We start from the raw sequence: 14,648 nt of genomic DNA, 5'->3' as shown, positions 1-14,648 counted from the left end.
TGGTAATTAAATTCTAAATCGCAATATTGATATGTGTGGTATTTTTGTATTTTATATAGACTTTTGCCGTTTTTGAGCACTCTTTTTGGTTCTTTTTGTTTGAACGCAGGGTTAGATGCACAGTTACATTTTGCATCGCAAAATGAATTGCTGTAAAGTTGAATAAACTAAGAGATAAGTCAGTCTGTGTTATTGCAGGACAAACTGTTTCTAAAGACATAAATTTATTCTTGTTATAATTGCAATGTTTACTACAGAAACATTATCAAATTCATTATTATTATCAAAACAGTAATATAATACATTTCAACAAAAATGTATAGCAAGCATGTTGATAGTATAAACTTATTTTGGGAACATTAAAACATATAACACATTGATGTTAATAAAAAAATTCATTAACAAAGAATACAAACAATAAACGTTATTGTTATGTTTTATTGCTAGATAAACTTTATCTAAATGAATGAATTCAAAATTTTTGTTACTCGAATAATTGCGATGTTTTATATAATTATATATAAGTAATATATTAAATTATTTTTTCCCAAACTATTTTTGGTAAGTCCCCGAAAATGTAAAGTAAGTATGTTTGTAATATAAACTTATCTCGATTAGTTTATATAGATGTATTAAACATTTCGGTCACTGGGCCTTCTCCTTAGTCTAAAAAGTGAAATAAAATATACTTCACACCAAATGTATATATTCAGCGCAGTTAGGTTCAATTAAACACTAAGAATATGGCGATTAATATGTACGATAATTTGAAGTAAATTGTCTATAAGAATGACAAAAAAGCAAATATTCAAATAGATAAAGCAACTATATGTACATGTATATACAAAGTTACATTCCTGTGGGAGCTATTTGTTCTTTTTAGAATAATATAATAATTCTATATTATAACTTGAAACTGATACACTGGCGAAATTATTTCACACGAATTTCACGTGATTTTTACCTGAATTGAGTGAATAAATTTTTTTACAGAGATCACTTGCAATTCGAACGAATAGAGTCTTTATTCGAAATTCTTTGAAATTTCCACATGGAATTCATGTTATATGCATTTCACATTAAAATTACGGTAATTTCAAGTCACGTGAATCTCACGTGAAGCTTGTTTTCACGCGAAGAACATTGCCTGTGTAATGTGACAAGTTCTGCTTATTTATTTTTTGTACATGCTGTTTAACATTTATGTGAAACATTAATAGAAATTTTGTCGCTGAATGGAAATTAAATATTGTTATGATGTTCTAAAATGTATAATAAGTACTCCGTATTATTTTTTCCAAAGTCGAAATTTCCCCATACGTAACACCAAAACTAAGTTTTTACACGTACAACATAATTAAATAAAATAGGCAAACATTTTTTTTGTTTCTTGGAATGATTTAATATTGGTGAAATAGTATTACAAGACAAAATCCTCAATACAAAAAAGATTGGGATTAATTTTTTTGGGATCTGAACTTAACTTGTCCAATCTGTCAAATGGTCTGCGAAGGACACGCGCTGATGTGAAAAATAAATTATCAACATTGAAATGATACGATGCCAACTATTGTGTCGACGACTCTAAATGATACCGTAATTAGACTTACAAATGTATTATCGGCTTCCCGTGGAAAGCCGATATTACGAATCAGTCGGTGGACAGAGCACTCAATGAATACGATGATACACATGATATTGAAAGAATAAAGCTCACCATTTTGAGAGATGCATTTCATTGGTTAAACATTCGGGTGTTCATAATTTGTATAGGTAGTCTCGTCGCAGAGACCGGGGCTGCGGACATATAGTAGACGTTTTTGGTCCTTAGCTGGATCCTGATCGACAATAACAAAAATTAGGGGCGGATAAATTTTCAAAGCATGGGTTGTCAGGGGTAGATTTAAGCGGTTTTAGGTTGACACTTTAATTTCTCGCTAATTTTACCACAAAAGATATCTACATTGCACCCATTCTAGAAGAATGTTTCCAAAATTTAAACTCAAAATTTTTTTCGCCGAGCGGGACAGAAAAACAATTATTGTACAATTAAAGTTTGTATATTATTTCGATTTTAAAAGGAGCTTCGAAATTAAGAAAAAAACTAAAATTTGTGTGTTCTTAATTAACACATTCATTCTAAATATTAACGCGTATTAAAGGATCACTAGAATCCTTACGTGAAAATAGATTAAAAAACATTGAAATATATAGAAATAATTCAAACCTGCAAAGAAAGGTTGAATTTTTTGTTAATAAATACACTGAATATTTTGTAAATAGTTCCGATGAAGGTGTTCAGTGTCTATATGAACGTTTTATGTTTATGTATACACGTCAAGGGTGTTTTGTTTGTTTTAAATTTTTTGAATTGCGTTGTAAATGCAAGCAGGTAAAAAACTGTACATGACAAGATTTGAGTTTACATTTATTAATTGCGAAGCAAAATGGTGAACTGTCCCTTTGATTGACAAGCCACAACCTTATTCAAAAAGCATCAGCTAGGAAATTTTGTTCGTTTGATTTCTGTCACGACGCATGGCTGAATGATCCTTTGGCATACCCTAATTTCAATTGTCACCATTTTTGATCATATTAATCAACTACATGTTGTAATACATCAATATCCAAATATCAAAGGAGGGAAAAGGCTCTATCTTAGGTATTCACTACATTGTGTATCTTCTCTACAAACTTAGAAGTTTGCCAACTTTTTTCTTCTAGTAAATAACAATTTAACCACTGGCAAGTTATAAGTAATTCCCCTTAAGTGCATTTACCGATTACACAACTTCAGAGTTATATATTACACTAATTAGCGTGTAATTTCATCTTTATAGTTACTCTGTTGTACTCCGTATTATTTTTTCCAAAGTCGAAATTTCCCCATACGTAACACCAAAACTAAGTTTTTACACGTACAACATAATTAAATAAAATAGGCAAACATTTTTTTTGTTTCTTGGAATGATTTAATATTGGTGAAATAGTATTACAAGACAAAATCCTCAATACAAAAAAGATTGGGATTAATTTTTTTGGGATCTGAACTTAACTTGTCCAATCTGTCAAATGGTCTGCGAAGGACACGCGCTGATGTGAAAAATAAATTATCAACATTGAAATGATACGATGCCAACTATTGTGTCGACGACTCTAAATGATACGTAATTAGACTTACAAATGTATTATCGGCTTCCCGTGGAAAGCCGATATTACGAATCAGTCGGTGGACAGAGCACTCAATGAATACGATGATACACATGATATTGAAAGAATAAAGCTCACCATTTTGAGAGATGCATTTCATTGGTTAAACATTCGGGTGTTCATAATTTGTATAGGTAGTCTCGTCGCAGAGACCGGGGCTGCGGACATATAGTAGACGTTTTTGGTCCTTAGCTGGATCCTGATCGACAATAACAAAAATTAGGGGCGGATAAATTTTCAAAGCATGGGTTGTCAGGGGTAGATTTAAGCGGTTTTAGGTTGACACTTTAATTTCTCGCTAATTTTACCACAAAAGATATCTACATTGCACCCATTCTAGAAGAATGTTTCCAAAATTTAAACTCAAAATTTTTTTCGCCGAGCGGGACAGAAAAACAATTATTGTACAATTAAAGTTTGTATATTATTTCGATTTTAAAAGGAGCTTCGAAATTAAGAAAAAAACTAAAATTTGTGTGTTCTTAATTAACACATTCATTCTAAATATTAACGCGTATTAAAGGATCACTAGAATCCTTACGTGAAAATAGATTAAAAAACATTGAAATATATAGAAATAATTCAAACCTGCAAAGAAAGGTTGAATTTTTTGTTAATAAATACACTGAATATTTTGTAAATAGTTCCGATGAAGGTGTTCAGTGTCTATATGAACGTTTTATGTTTATGTATACACGTCAAGGGTGTTTTGTTTGTTTTAAATTTTTTGAATTGCGTTGTAAATGCAAGCAGGTAAAAAACTGTACATGACAAGATTTGAGTTTACATTTATTAATTGCGAAGCAAAATGGTGAACTGTCCCTTTGATTGACAAGCCACAACCTTATTCAAAAAGCATCAGCTAGGAAATTTTGTTCGTTTGATTTCTGTCACGACGCATGGCTGAATGATCCTTTGGCATACCCTAATTTCAATTGTCACCATTTTTGATCATATTAATCAACTACATGTTGTAATACATCAATATCCAAATATCAAAGGAGGGAAAAGGCTCTATCTTAGGTATTCACTACATTGTGTATCTTCTCTACAAACTTAGAAGTTTGCCAACTTTTTTCTTCTAGTAAATAACAATTTAACCACTGGCAAGTTATAAGTAATTCCCCTTAAGTGCATTTACCGATTACACAACTTCAGAGTTATATATTACACTAATTAGCGTGTAATTTCATCTTTATAGTTACTCTGTTGTCTGATTTCAAATGTGACACGAATGACAAACTGTTCGAACGGACAGTGTGCATTTAGTATAAATACGGAATTATTCGTTTAAATGCATCAATGTTATTAATGTAATGTAGCTGGAAGGATATACAATCCATTATTAACCACTACCGACCGTGTTACCAGGTAAGATAGTTAATATATCTCTTTAAAAAGATAAGTTATTCAGATTTACTGTATTTTTAAAGGGAAACAAACTAAAACTATACAGTTGTCAGATACTAAGTATTAAATATTTCTTATTTATTATTACATGACTTGTACTTTTGACGATTTCTTGCCGTGTATGTACTTTAAAAACTTTATGATTGGCAATATATAATTTCTTTTATTTTGTATCAGAGAAGTTAACATTACACATATGGATGCTACTTAAGTGTTCATGTTCCAATGTTCCAAGAAAAAGCTAGAATTACCGTTATTATAACAGCAAATGTGTTTGGAAAAAAATACTTCCAAATGCGCTTTTCAAGTTTTTGTTCGAAAAATTATCATTGCATAAAAGAAAAAGTAGACTCTTTTTAACATGACATGAAAACAACTTTGACTGTCTATGGGTAAATGTATGAGTCGCATAGGATATTAAAAGAGATAACATGGGACGACAAAAACCAAAGAATTCCAATAGATGACAATATTTATTAAAAAAAACAATTGTAAACCTTAAATGTTATTGAGCACTCCATTTCATTTGATGTGGATGTACACAAATTGTTCAATTATAGGTTAGATTCAAATGGATTTATTGTAATCTCTGCATTATACATTAGTAATAAAAAGAAAATGTACATCTTCGAAGTTTCAAGTATTCTTAAACAGACATCCTGAACAATGAATAAGGTGAAATTTTCTAATATTTTTATACCTTCAGTTAGAGTACAAGTGTTTTTTTTTACCTGTTTCATGTCACCTAATTCTCCAATGCAATGATCCTCCCTTTTTACCAACATTGTTTTTATGTTTTCTTTTTAAATAATTAAGTTTTGCAAGCATCAGTGAATAAAAACATGAAAAGTATAAACCATGACTTCTAGCAAAATGAAGTGATGATTTTTTTAAAGCTATCCCAAAGTCGGACCTTCAATTTTTCATCACTAAGAATGAGTTTGCTAATTAGGTATCATATTAATGTTGAATTAATCAGGAGAAATGGAAACTCTTTCTTCTTTATGATTTTTGGAAAAGTTCAAGAACCAAAAAGAAAGGTCATTTGATAGGCTAGATTTTCAAAATCATGTTAGATGAATTAAAACATTGTAAATATATATTACTTTTCACTATTGATAAATTACATGTAGGTATTTGGCTTTGTTCTAAATTGCTTATTTAGATAGGTCATTACTATAGTTTTTATGGCATTAACAGTTTGATTCTTTATGGGTGTTGAAGGCTTCCCGCGGTTTAAATTGTCGACCATCTTCATCTTAAAACTATTACAAATGTATAAAACTGCAAAACGATGAGACATGTCTTTATAAAACATTTGTATATTGATTATAGTAATATAATGAGCTAAATAACTATATACCACATAAAGATTTGATCTACTTATGAAAACAAAAGGTCCGAAAAATACCTTCAAGAGTAAGTTAATGCTAGAAAGCTTTACATTTACAAGTACTTGTTTAAGTCATAGGAGACTAGTTTTTTTATCTAAATTATCATTCTAACGAGAATTGATATGATGAATATGTCAAAAAGACAACAACCCCTTCGGGATGAAAATGTCAGCTCAAAGCCACACATGGGTCATCAATGAACGACGTGGAAACCCTCACAGCACAGGGCATGCTGCAGCTCTCTCCAAAACAACATTGTACGCAGGTACAGCGAAAAAGTTACCCTAACAGACTCGAACTCCAGCAACATAAAAGAAAATTGAAATATATACATGTATTTAGAGGCCAGAAATTCCTGATTTGGAACAGCCGCAAAAAATGCAGCAGGGTTAAAGCAATTTGGCGTGATCATAGCCTTCCCCACCTTTCTATAAAATCTGGCCACTTTGGAAAAAATATCAATTAAACATACCTAAAAATTAGCTAAAAATGTCTGAATCCCTTGTTAAGTCAGAAATAAAGAAACTGATTATAAGTTAAAATGCTCAAACAAAGGACAACTAGCAGTAACTGATATGCCAGCTCTAAAATCGTTTAAACATACATAAAGTAACGTCCTCATAGTATGCAATATCAACCCTAATTCTTCCCATGCGGGGTTGAGAAGTACGCTACATCTTAAGTCATACAATAAGGACACAAGCTATGTCGTACCGAAAAGTGCTCATAAATATAGTGTGTTAGCTTCCATGTTTTACACTATACGAACATGGAACGCATATCAACTTAAAGACTAAGACCTGAAATACACATTATTTGATTTAAAAAAAAGAAATGTTTTGGCTCAGTTAATTTAGGGAAACAAATTGCAATTTATAATTTTTTATCTGATTGGGATGTCTGGATCAGAGAAACGTTTGTCTTAACACATTTTTAAAACAAAATTATAACATTGATCGTTGTTAAATTAGAAGTTGACATATTAGTAGTCTCAAAGAAAAGTCCGTGAACGTTTTCCAGAAACATTATCACGTTTTCGAGTCATCTGTTTCAATAAATGTCCAAGTAGTTCTTTCTGCTGCATTGAATGGCTTTCGGTTGGCATATTAGCTTGCATCACACAAGTCTTTCGTTGTATCATTTTCACATCTTTATCATTATTTAACGTGAGATTTTTTTAACTAGTTACATTTTTATCGATACATGTAGTTGTCCAACTCCGATAAGAACAAGCGAGATTGTAAGCAAATAGATCGCCTGGAAAACAGATATTAGCGACAATAGAATGCAGATAGACACGCGCTAAGCTTGAAATGCAATGCAGTAGTCTCTTAAATATTCTTAAAAATTGTCTGATCTTAGATGTGAAACGTATGTTTCGTTTTGCTTTTAACCATTTATTGGATCACGCCTAAATTGGTCCATATTGACATTTACACAATCTTATATCTTGACCTCCAGATTCCTACTTGCATAATTTTAAGGGTCCCGACAGGGGAATTTTCACTTTTAGGGCCAATGAAACTCCGTGATATATAAATATTGCCTTAGAATTATACTTTTAATACTTCATCATGTTGGAATCGATTTTTTTCTTATTCGTTGGACATGCATACAGACAGCTATTTCGTAAATGTGCAATCAGGACTTAGATGTTCTCAATTCTTCAAATGTACATGTATCAGAGAATAAGTGAAATATTTTTACAATAAATAGAAACATAAGTTCCCGAGTAATTTGCATTATCTATTTGCCTTTATGTGCTTTATAACTGTTATATCTGGATATCTGTTGTACTTTGAACAGGTAAACTATAATATGATATAAGGGTATGCCTAGCTCATTATTTGTTTACGATGCACGGCAATTTTGCTATGGACGATGTCTCATTCGGTGAGGAGAATGTGTGAGATTTTCTTCTGGAAAAGCTTAAAAATTTGTACACAGCAATTAATTTCCGACTTTTTATTAAATATAAAATCGTATCAATCGACGATTAGAAGACAGCGCACTCGCACTTGCGCAGTCGTATACTTCTGTGTCGACAATTTTCGTCACTTCCGTCAGACTATAGTTTTGGGGCCGATTAAAATTAGATTTGATGAAAATCTCAATTCGATAATTTTTTATGAAACCGGGTCCTGGTCTTAGTACATTTTACATTTATAGGACGTCGCTGACGCACCGTCTATATCAATACTTCCAAGTCCCTTTTAGCCTTCTAATTCAAGCTGAAAAATAGCTATGATTTAGGACATAGCGCTTCGGAATTTCTTGTGTTATTCAAACAGTATGTTTGCTAAATGAGTGACTTGTATTCCATTAGATGTTTATACATTTAATTCTGGTACATACGGTTTGCTTATGAAATTTTCATAATATTAACAGGTGTACACCAGTAATCAGCCTACATTTTTGTTACCTCATGCGCACCGTACCAATACAGTGTTAAATCTCGCTTACGAAAGTGTCTATACATCACTTCAAAGTGACTAGGATGTTCAATTGTCCTTTCCTTACTATTTTGTCTTCCTAACTCTTCCAAAACTGATTTTTATGAAACTTTCAGAGACTTTCAGGTAATGCCATTGTGCACCCTCTTTTTTACTTAGTATCCGAACGATTTATGGGTTTTTATTGTTTGCCGTGGACACATATAGTAGAAATGGATGTCTTTATTGTGTTTGCGTCTCAGTTTTAGCCGCTTGATGGATTCTAATAGAATTTTCAAGGAATTATTTTTAACCTTTGTATAAAGTTTAATAAACTTTAATAAAGTTGTTTTTTTCATTAGCTTAACGTGGATTTTGACACTCACTCAGATAGGTTGAAGGGCCTTACCCATCTACAAACACTATACTAATACGCAACATTATAATTTTAGTTAAAATTTCAGAAAATGATGCAAATGCGCACCTGCTGTTTTGATTTTAACCGAAATGGTAATAGTTTTTGATAGTTATACTTAAGCGAAAGTTTTTGTAAGAATCAGGCAAAATGGGAAAAATCAGAAACGTACAAGTCAAAAATCCACCAATTAGACAATTTAGTTACACTCAAATTACACTCAAGGATACTTTCTATATTTGAAAATATCATGATTTGATTTCTGCATCACTGGATTTGCTCAGAAATTTTTAAATAGTATGTTAGAAAAATGAGGTTTTTGACAGGGTTATCTGTCCTTGAAATGTTCATTTTTAGTGCATTTCAATGAAATTTAAACTCAATTTACCAAAGTGATTTACAAAATCTTGGCTTTTTTTCCTTGATTCTGATGGTGTAACCAGTAAAATTAAACTTTCAAAATGTTTTTTTTTCATGCCATGTTTCACCCATTGCCTGATTCTTACGGAGATCGACACTTAACCTTTGAAACGGGGAGCGTGATCTATAGTACAAATTATGAATTTATACTAATCTTGTATTCGCCATATCGCTGAAAATATATCACATCATCAATATCTGTTGTCGTTAAAATGAAAAAAAAAAAAAAAAAAAAAACATCTTTTAGTTAACGTGTCATATTTTCGATATCGATATTAGTTTTGAGTATTTTTGGTAGTTTTTTTTACTTTCTTCATTAATTGTAAGTTAAATTATTTTTCATTGGTCGTTAATCGTGCATTTTACAGCATTCGTTTATCGTGCGTTCAGCAAGAAATATAATAGCTGTAGATCCTAAAAGGCTAGCTGGTCAAAATATTAATTAAGAAATAATTCGTGGAGGGGGTAGATTTGTACTCATTTTAACATGGGTACGGCATTTATATTCGATTATTTAACACCGAGCGACAGCGATGTATAAAATGAGAATATAAATGCCAAACCCATGTTAAAATGAGTACAAATCTACCCCTGGAAGGAATTATTTCATTTCTAATATGACAAATACGGTAATTTTTTGCCAAAAATTCCCCTAGGCGTAGCCAAAATAACGGCTGTTCCGTTTAATCTCCCCCGTATGGAAGTTAGATTAAATTTGTATATTTATGTCATCGTATGTGTTAAATGTGTGTATTTATATAATTAATTTAAATTAGAAAACCTCTCAGCCGTTAAATCATCGCGTAAACGTTTTTAAATGAGTGTTTTGTCTCGAAGCGACAGCGAAAGAAAAGAGACAGTGCGCAGGTGCTAAAGGTGGGGTTGTACATATACTGTTTGACGATATGAAGACGTCATATTAAAATCAAACGCAACAAACAGAAATATCCAACTTAAATTAATGTCGACTGCTTCAAAATGTAGTCTGATGTAACTACAGGCATATGTCATTTTTTAAAATTAAGTTTTTGTATCATTCAGTTTAACAAGAAAACGTTTAACAACGAGAATTTACGGCTAGTGTGTAAAAATTTTTGATTCATGTTTAAATTTGTTACTTTTAAAAAACATTCATGTTCAGCTAAATGACTTCTAGGTACTCACGAGTATGTTGTGTTAATAAGTCAATTGAGTTGATTATATATTTGGCTTAGGTCACCCAGGTATGATCGATATTTTGAATTGATATTTTAAATATATGATCTGTCCTATGAAGAAAGGTAAATGCAGATAAGAAATGACATTCTAATAATAATAATAATAATAATAATAATAATAATAATAATAATAATAAAAACAAACCCAGTACAAATAGTGTGCCGAATTCAAACTCGACCTAAAAAAACTTGTTTATAAAATTCCTATTTACCGAAGCTATCCTAAGATTAAGGTGTGTCTTCCATCATAAAAAAAATATACTATTTTAGTACAAAATGTACTTTCAATACCATGTGAATATTTGCAACTTTAAATTTCATATTAAAATAGTGTCGTAGAAGACTTAATCGAGAAATTTGGGGTCGTTTTTAGCTCATTTAGACCAAAGGTCCATATGGGCTTATGCCACAACTTTGTGTCCGTAGTCGTCGTTGCCGCCGTCGTTAAATTAATTTTCCATAAGACAATCTTCTTTCCAGAAACCACTCAGTATATTGTGAATTATATCGATTATCCCTTGCTGATCTGGCTGTCAAAAGAATAGGCCCACAGCAGCGCTAAGCTTGGGCGTTAACCCCAACAATCAATCAATCAATAGATTATCCCGATCTAGCAACAAACATGACGTCCTTTTTCTGAAACACGGGGTCAAAGCACTTATTTCAATGTACGATAAGAGAGAACGAATTAAGTTGACATTTCACCTTCGGATTAAAGAGCTCTACAGTCTCCATAGGACCGAAGCTGTGGGTCGACACCTATTTGAGTTATTAGAGTTATAAGGCTCTTAAAATATGACAATGTTTCGTTGCAGTTTTCAGCCAAGTGTTATAAGAAACTTTCAGTCAATGAAATGGTTCTTAAAATAAGGCGTACAAAAGTCTCTATTAGGCTGAAGTATGACGACTCCATGTTTGACTTGTTACCCTTCAAAATTCAAATTCAGACTCGAAATTCTTGATTGGAAAGAGTACTATAACCGTAAGATGCGTGATCCATTCATATAGACAATAAACGTTTACATTATAAAATAAATATATATGAAATGCATTATCATCTTTTCAATTATCAGAATTCAGAAAACTATTTATTGATGGAGTTATCAAAATAGGAAATATTTTTGTCTCGGGTGATTATATTTTGGACATTGACAAAAATAAGGCTCTTCTTCTACTTTATTTGAGCAGTGTTTACAAATTTTTTTCTGGTGATGTAATATGACATTTTATGCACTTTTAATTAAATACTTCTTGTACACAATTACTTTTTGGTTTTAGATCTCCTATATATTTGATTTGAATGCTGAAGCTGAGAGTTTGTCCCTGAAACAAGTGTATAACATATCGAAATTTGCAATAATATCAAATATTATGATTTGGTATATTTTTATTTTTTAGCCAATATCTTGAAACCTATACAAGAGGTTGTCATCACATCAATTGTAGAAAAAAGGCGATTCTGAAAAAAAAAAATATTAAACCAATCTGCCCGCAAGGAGGATGTTTAATAAATTGCTTTTTTTACTGGACTACGTCTCATGAGGTTGTCACCAGTGATATCCATGATATAATTTATGGTGTCTAATAAAATTACTTGAAAAGATGTAGAATATCTACAACATACATTTTCTTTCATATTGGGACATTTTTAACCTCGAAACGCATTATTACTAGTATATGCACACAAATTTATGCTGCGTCAATACTATATAAAGATTACCTTAAAGTGGGGGAGATTACTCGTAATTTACATGTACCAACATAAAACTATTTCACTAAAATTTTATGCAAACATTTTACATCAAACAACAACAATAATAATAATAATAATAAAATAAATAAAGACATTCATATGGTGTTATTTATTTGTTAATGCTTAGTTAAAAGTCACGATATTTTAAAGAGAGATGATGATTTCTGAATGGGATATTAACATCAAGCTCAGCTTAGTTGAGAAATGAATTATAAAATTCATGTCATTCAAGCAGATCCCAAAATAAGTTCACTAAAGTCCTCCAAAATTTAGTACGCTGTTTAATAATGCAATGTCCTTAATTTTGTGATCCCGTTATCAAACGAAATTTTGATTTTATGCACGTTAGTCGCTGTCATTTATGTTTATTTCATGATACTCTTTCTTAACATGAGCTAAGTGTCTCTGGTTTCCAGAACTTTAAATCTTGTGCTCTGCATGAAGATTTTCAAGCTAAAAAATAGCGTCGTACTTTCGAAATTCACTATAGTAAGAAAAGAAACGGCTAGGTTTTGTATTCACTCGTAATTTATCGATATTACACCAAGAGAATATTTCATGGTTTTATTTAGTCACAAGATCAAATGCGGTGCACTTTTTAGTCAATTTATGTGACACAACAGATCACGCATTGCTAGCTAACCAATCAATGGCATAATATTTAAACGGTCTCTCATAGTACTATTTTTACAGGCTAGAAAATTACCGAAGAACACATCACCACCTGCAAAAAAGACTATCAAGTTTCATCTGTAATAGTTGATGACCATGGAGTCCGATAATTCAAACTTGATTCGTGTCAAAATCATGAAACGAAAAGACACAGGATTGGGATTTCTTATTCAATCTCGACCAGAGAAACCATATGTCGTTATATCGGCAATGGTTTCTGGTGGTATGGCGGAGAAATGTGGTTTAATGCGTATAGGTGATGTCATATTACGCGTGAATGATATAGATATGACTGATATGCTGTACGATAAATGTGTGGAACATCTAAAGTCACTGCCAAATGACATTCCAGTATCTCTCCTGCTAAGAGGACCAGATGGATACATCTCCTACCTTCACACCACATTCTTAACAAATGGATCTCCAAATACAAGCAGAATTACAAAACCTATTCAGAATAATGAATCCTTTGTTTCTCGCCTAAGACGAACATTTGGAAGATCTCTGTCACCAACAAATAGAACATCGCACAGACAGAGCCGGCGCGGTAACAATATCTGCGGAACTAGTCAAACAAATTGTTTTAACGATGATCTTGACAATACTTGCTTTGTTGGTCCTTTGAATCATGACGATAATTTTAAAGTACAAAACGATGCCGAATCTCAGACAGATGCCGAGATATCTAAGCAATCTTCATCAGCAAAAATAAATAGTGAAAGTAAAACGGCCAACTTCAACAATAATAATTCATTTTTAGCCATCAATGATGTAATTTCAAATAGCAAAATTGACTCGATTAATGGTAAACATAAAAATAATGTTTCCAACGACAGTCATGCACAGTTGAGTGTTATATCCAGCCCCTCATTTAATGGAGCAGAGAACGCAGTAGAAAGGAGAGAGTCGTCAAGAAGTCCTTCAATGCAAAGAAAGGAGAGTATGGCAAACAACTCACCTGCTCAACAGAGGAGATACGTCAAACTCAGAAATGTAGCAGAGAGCAAACTAGTGTTCACTGATACATTACATTCTAAAGTTATTGAGGTTTGTCGAATTGAATTATTATATATAAATAACACAAATTGATATTTAGTGTAGGTATCGAAATTATAATGTTTCAAGCGATCAAAATGTTTTATATGACAGAGGAAATTCTATATTTTGAAATTTATTTTATATTATTGAAATTAAATCTTATTTTGAAAAACAAAAATCTAAAATGAAAATTTCGTGATATGATGTAATATGGAGAATACGAAAACATAATGTTTTCGGGTAATGACAAAGGTAGGTAAACATGTTATCGAATTTTTTTTACTTCACAATATATTACTTTTAGACTGTTCCCTGTAATAATAAAGCATGTCTTGGTTCTATAATGGGAACGAGCGTTATGGGGCGAATGCCCGGGAGCTGTAGACCGAAAGACGAAATGATGGTTCATGCCAAAGATTTCTTCGACCAATACTTTTCTAGTATTAAAAGGTAAATAGTTGTGGATAATTTATTTGAATAGAAATAGACAAATTTACTTCTAGACGCAGTATAATGCTACATGTAGATACTTTATTGATATTTAGAAATGAAACTATAATATTTCTCTTGCAGATACAGTGATAAAGTAAAATTAGTTGTTAGATTATCATAATCTATATATCATACGACTATTAAAAAAGTAGAGCACGTTAACTTATTCATGTATATCATATTTTTTTCAATAAA

General features: G+C 31.6%; 1 protein-coding gene across 17 annotated transcripts in view; it reads left to right on the top strand.

Moving 5' to 3' along the window:
* Positions 1–14,648, top strand: part of LOC148606876 (nitric oxide synthase-like protein) — a 152,988-nt gene that overhangs the window by 76,606 nt on the left and 61,734 nt on the right. For all 17 annotated transcript variants that reach the window (XM_088547287.1, XM_088547293.1, XM_088547291.1 and 14 more), the window contains 2 exons: positions 12,945–13,970; positions 14,266–14,411. In XM_088547287.1, the coding sequence (XP_088403413.1) occupies positions 13,014–13,970; positions 14,266–14,411 (1,103 nt within the window). In that variant the 5' untranslated portion in view covers positions 12,945–13,013. The remainder of the gene's footprint in view (positions 1–12,944; positions 13,971–14,265; positions 14,412–14,648) is intronic.

Source organism: Perna viridis, chromosome 9, assembly GCF_037379345.1.
Source record: "Perna viridis isolate PV_CMFRI_1.1 ecotype Kerala chromosome 9, ASM3737934v1, whole genome shotgun sequence".
In the NCBI taxonomy this organism is placed as follows: domain Eukaryota; kingdom Metazoa; phylum Mollusca; class Bivalvia; order Mytilida; family Mytilidae; genus Perna; species Perna viridis.
Note: the sequence above shows the minus strand (reverse complement) of the source record. Positions and strands in the feature narration are given on the sequence as shown.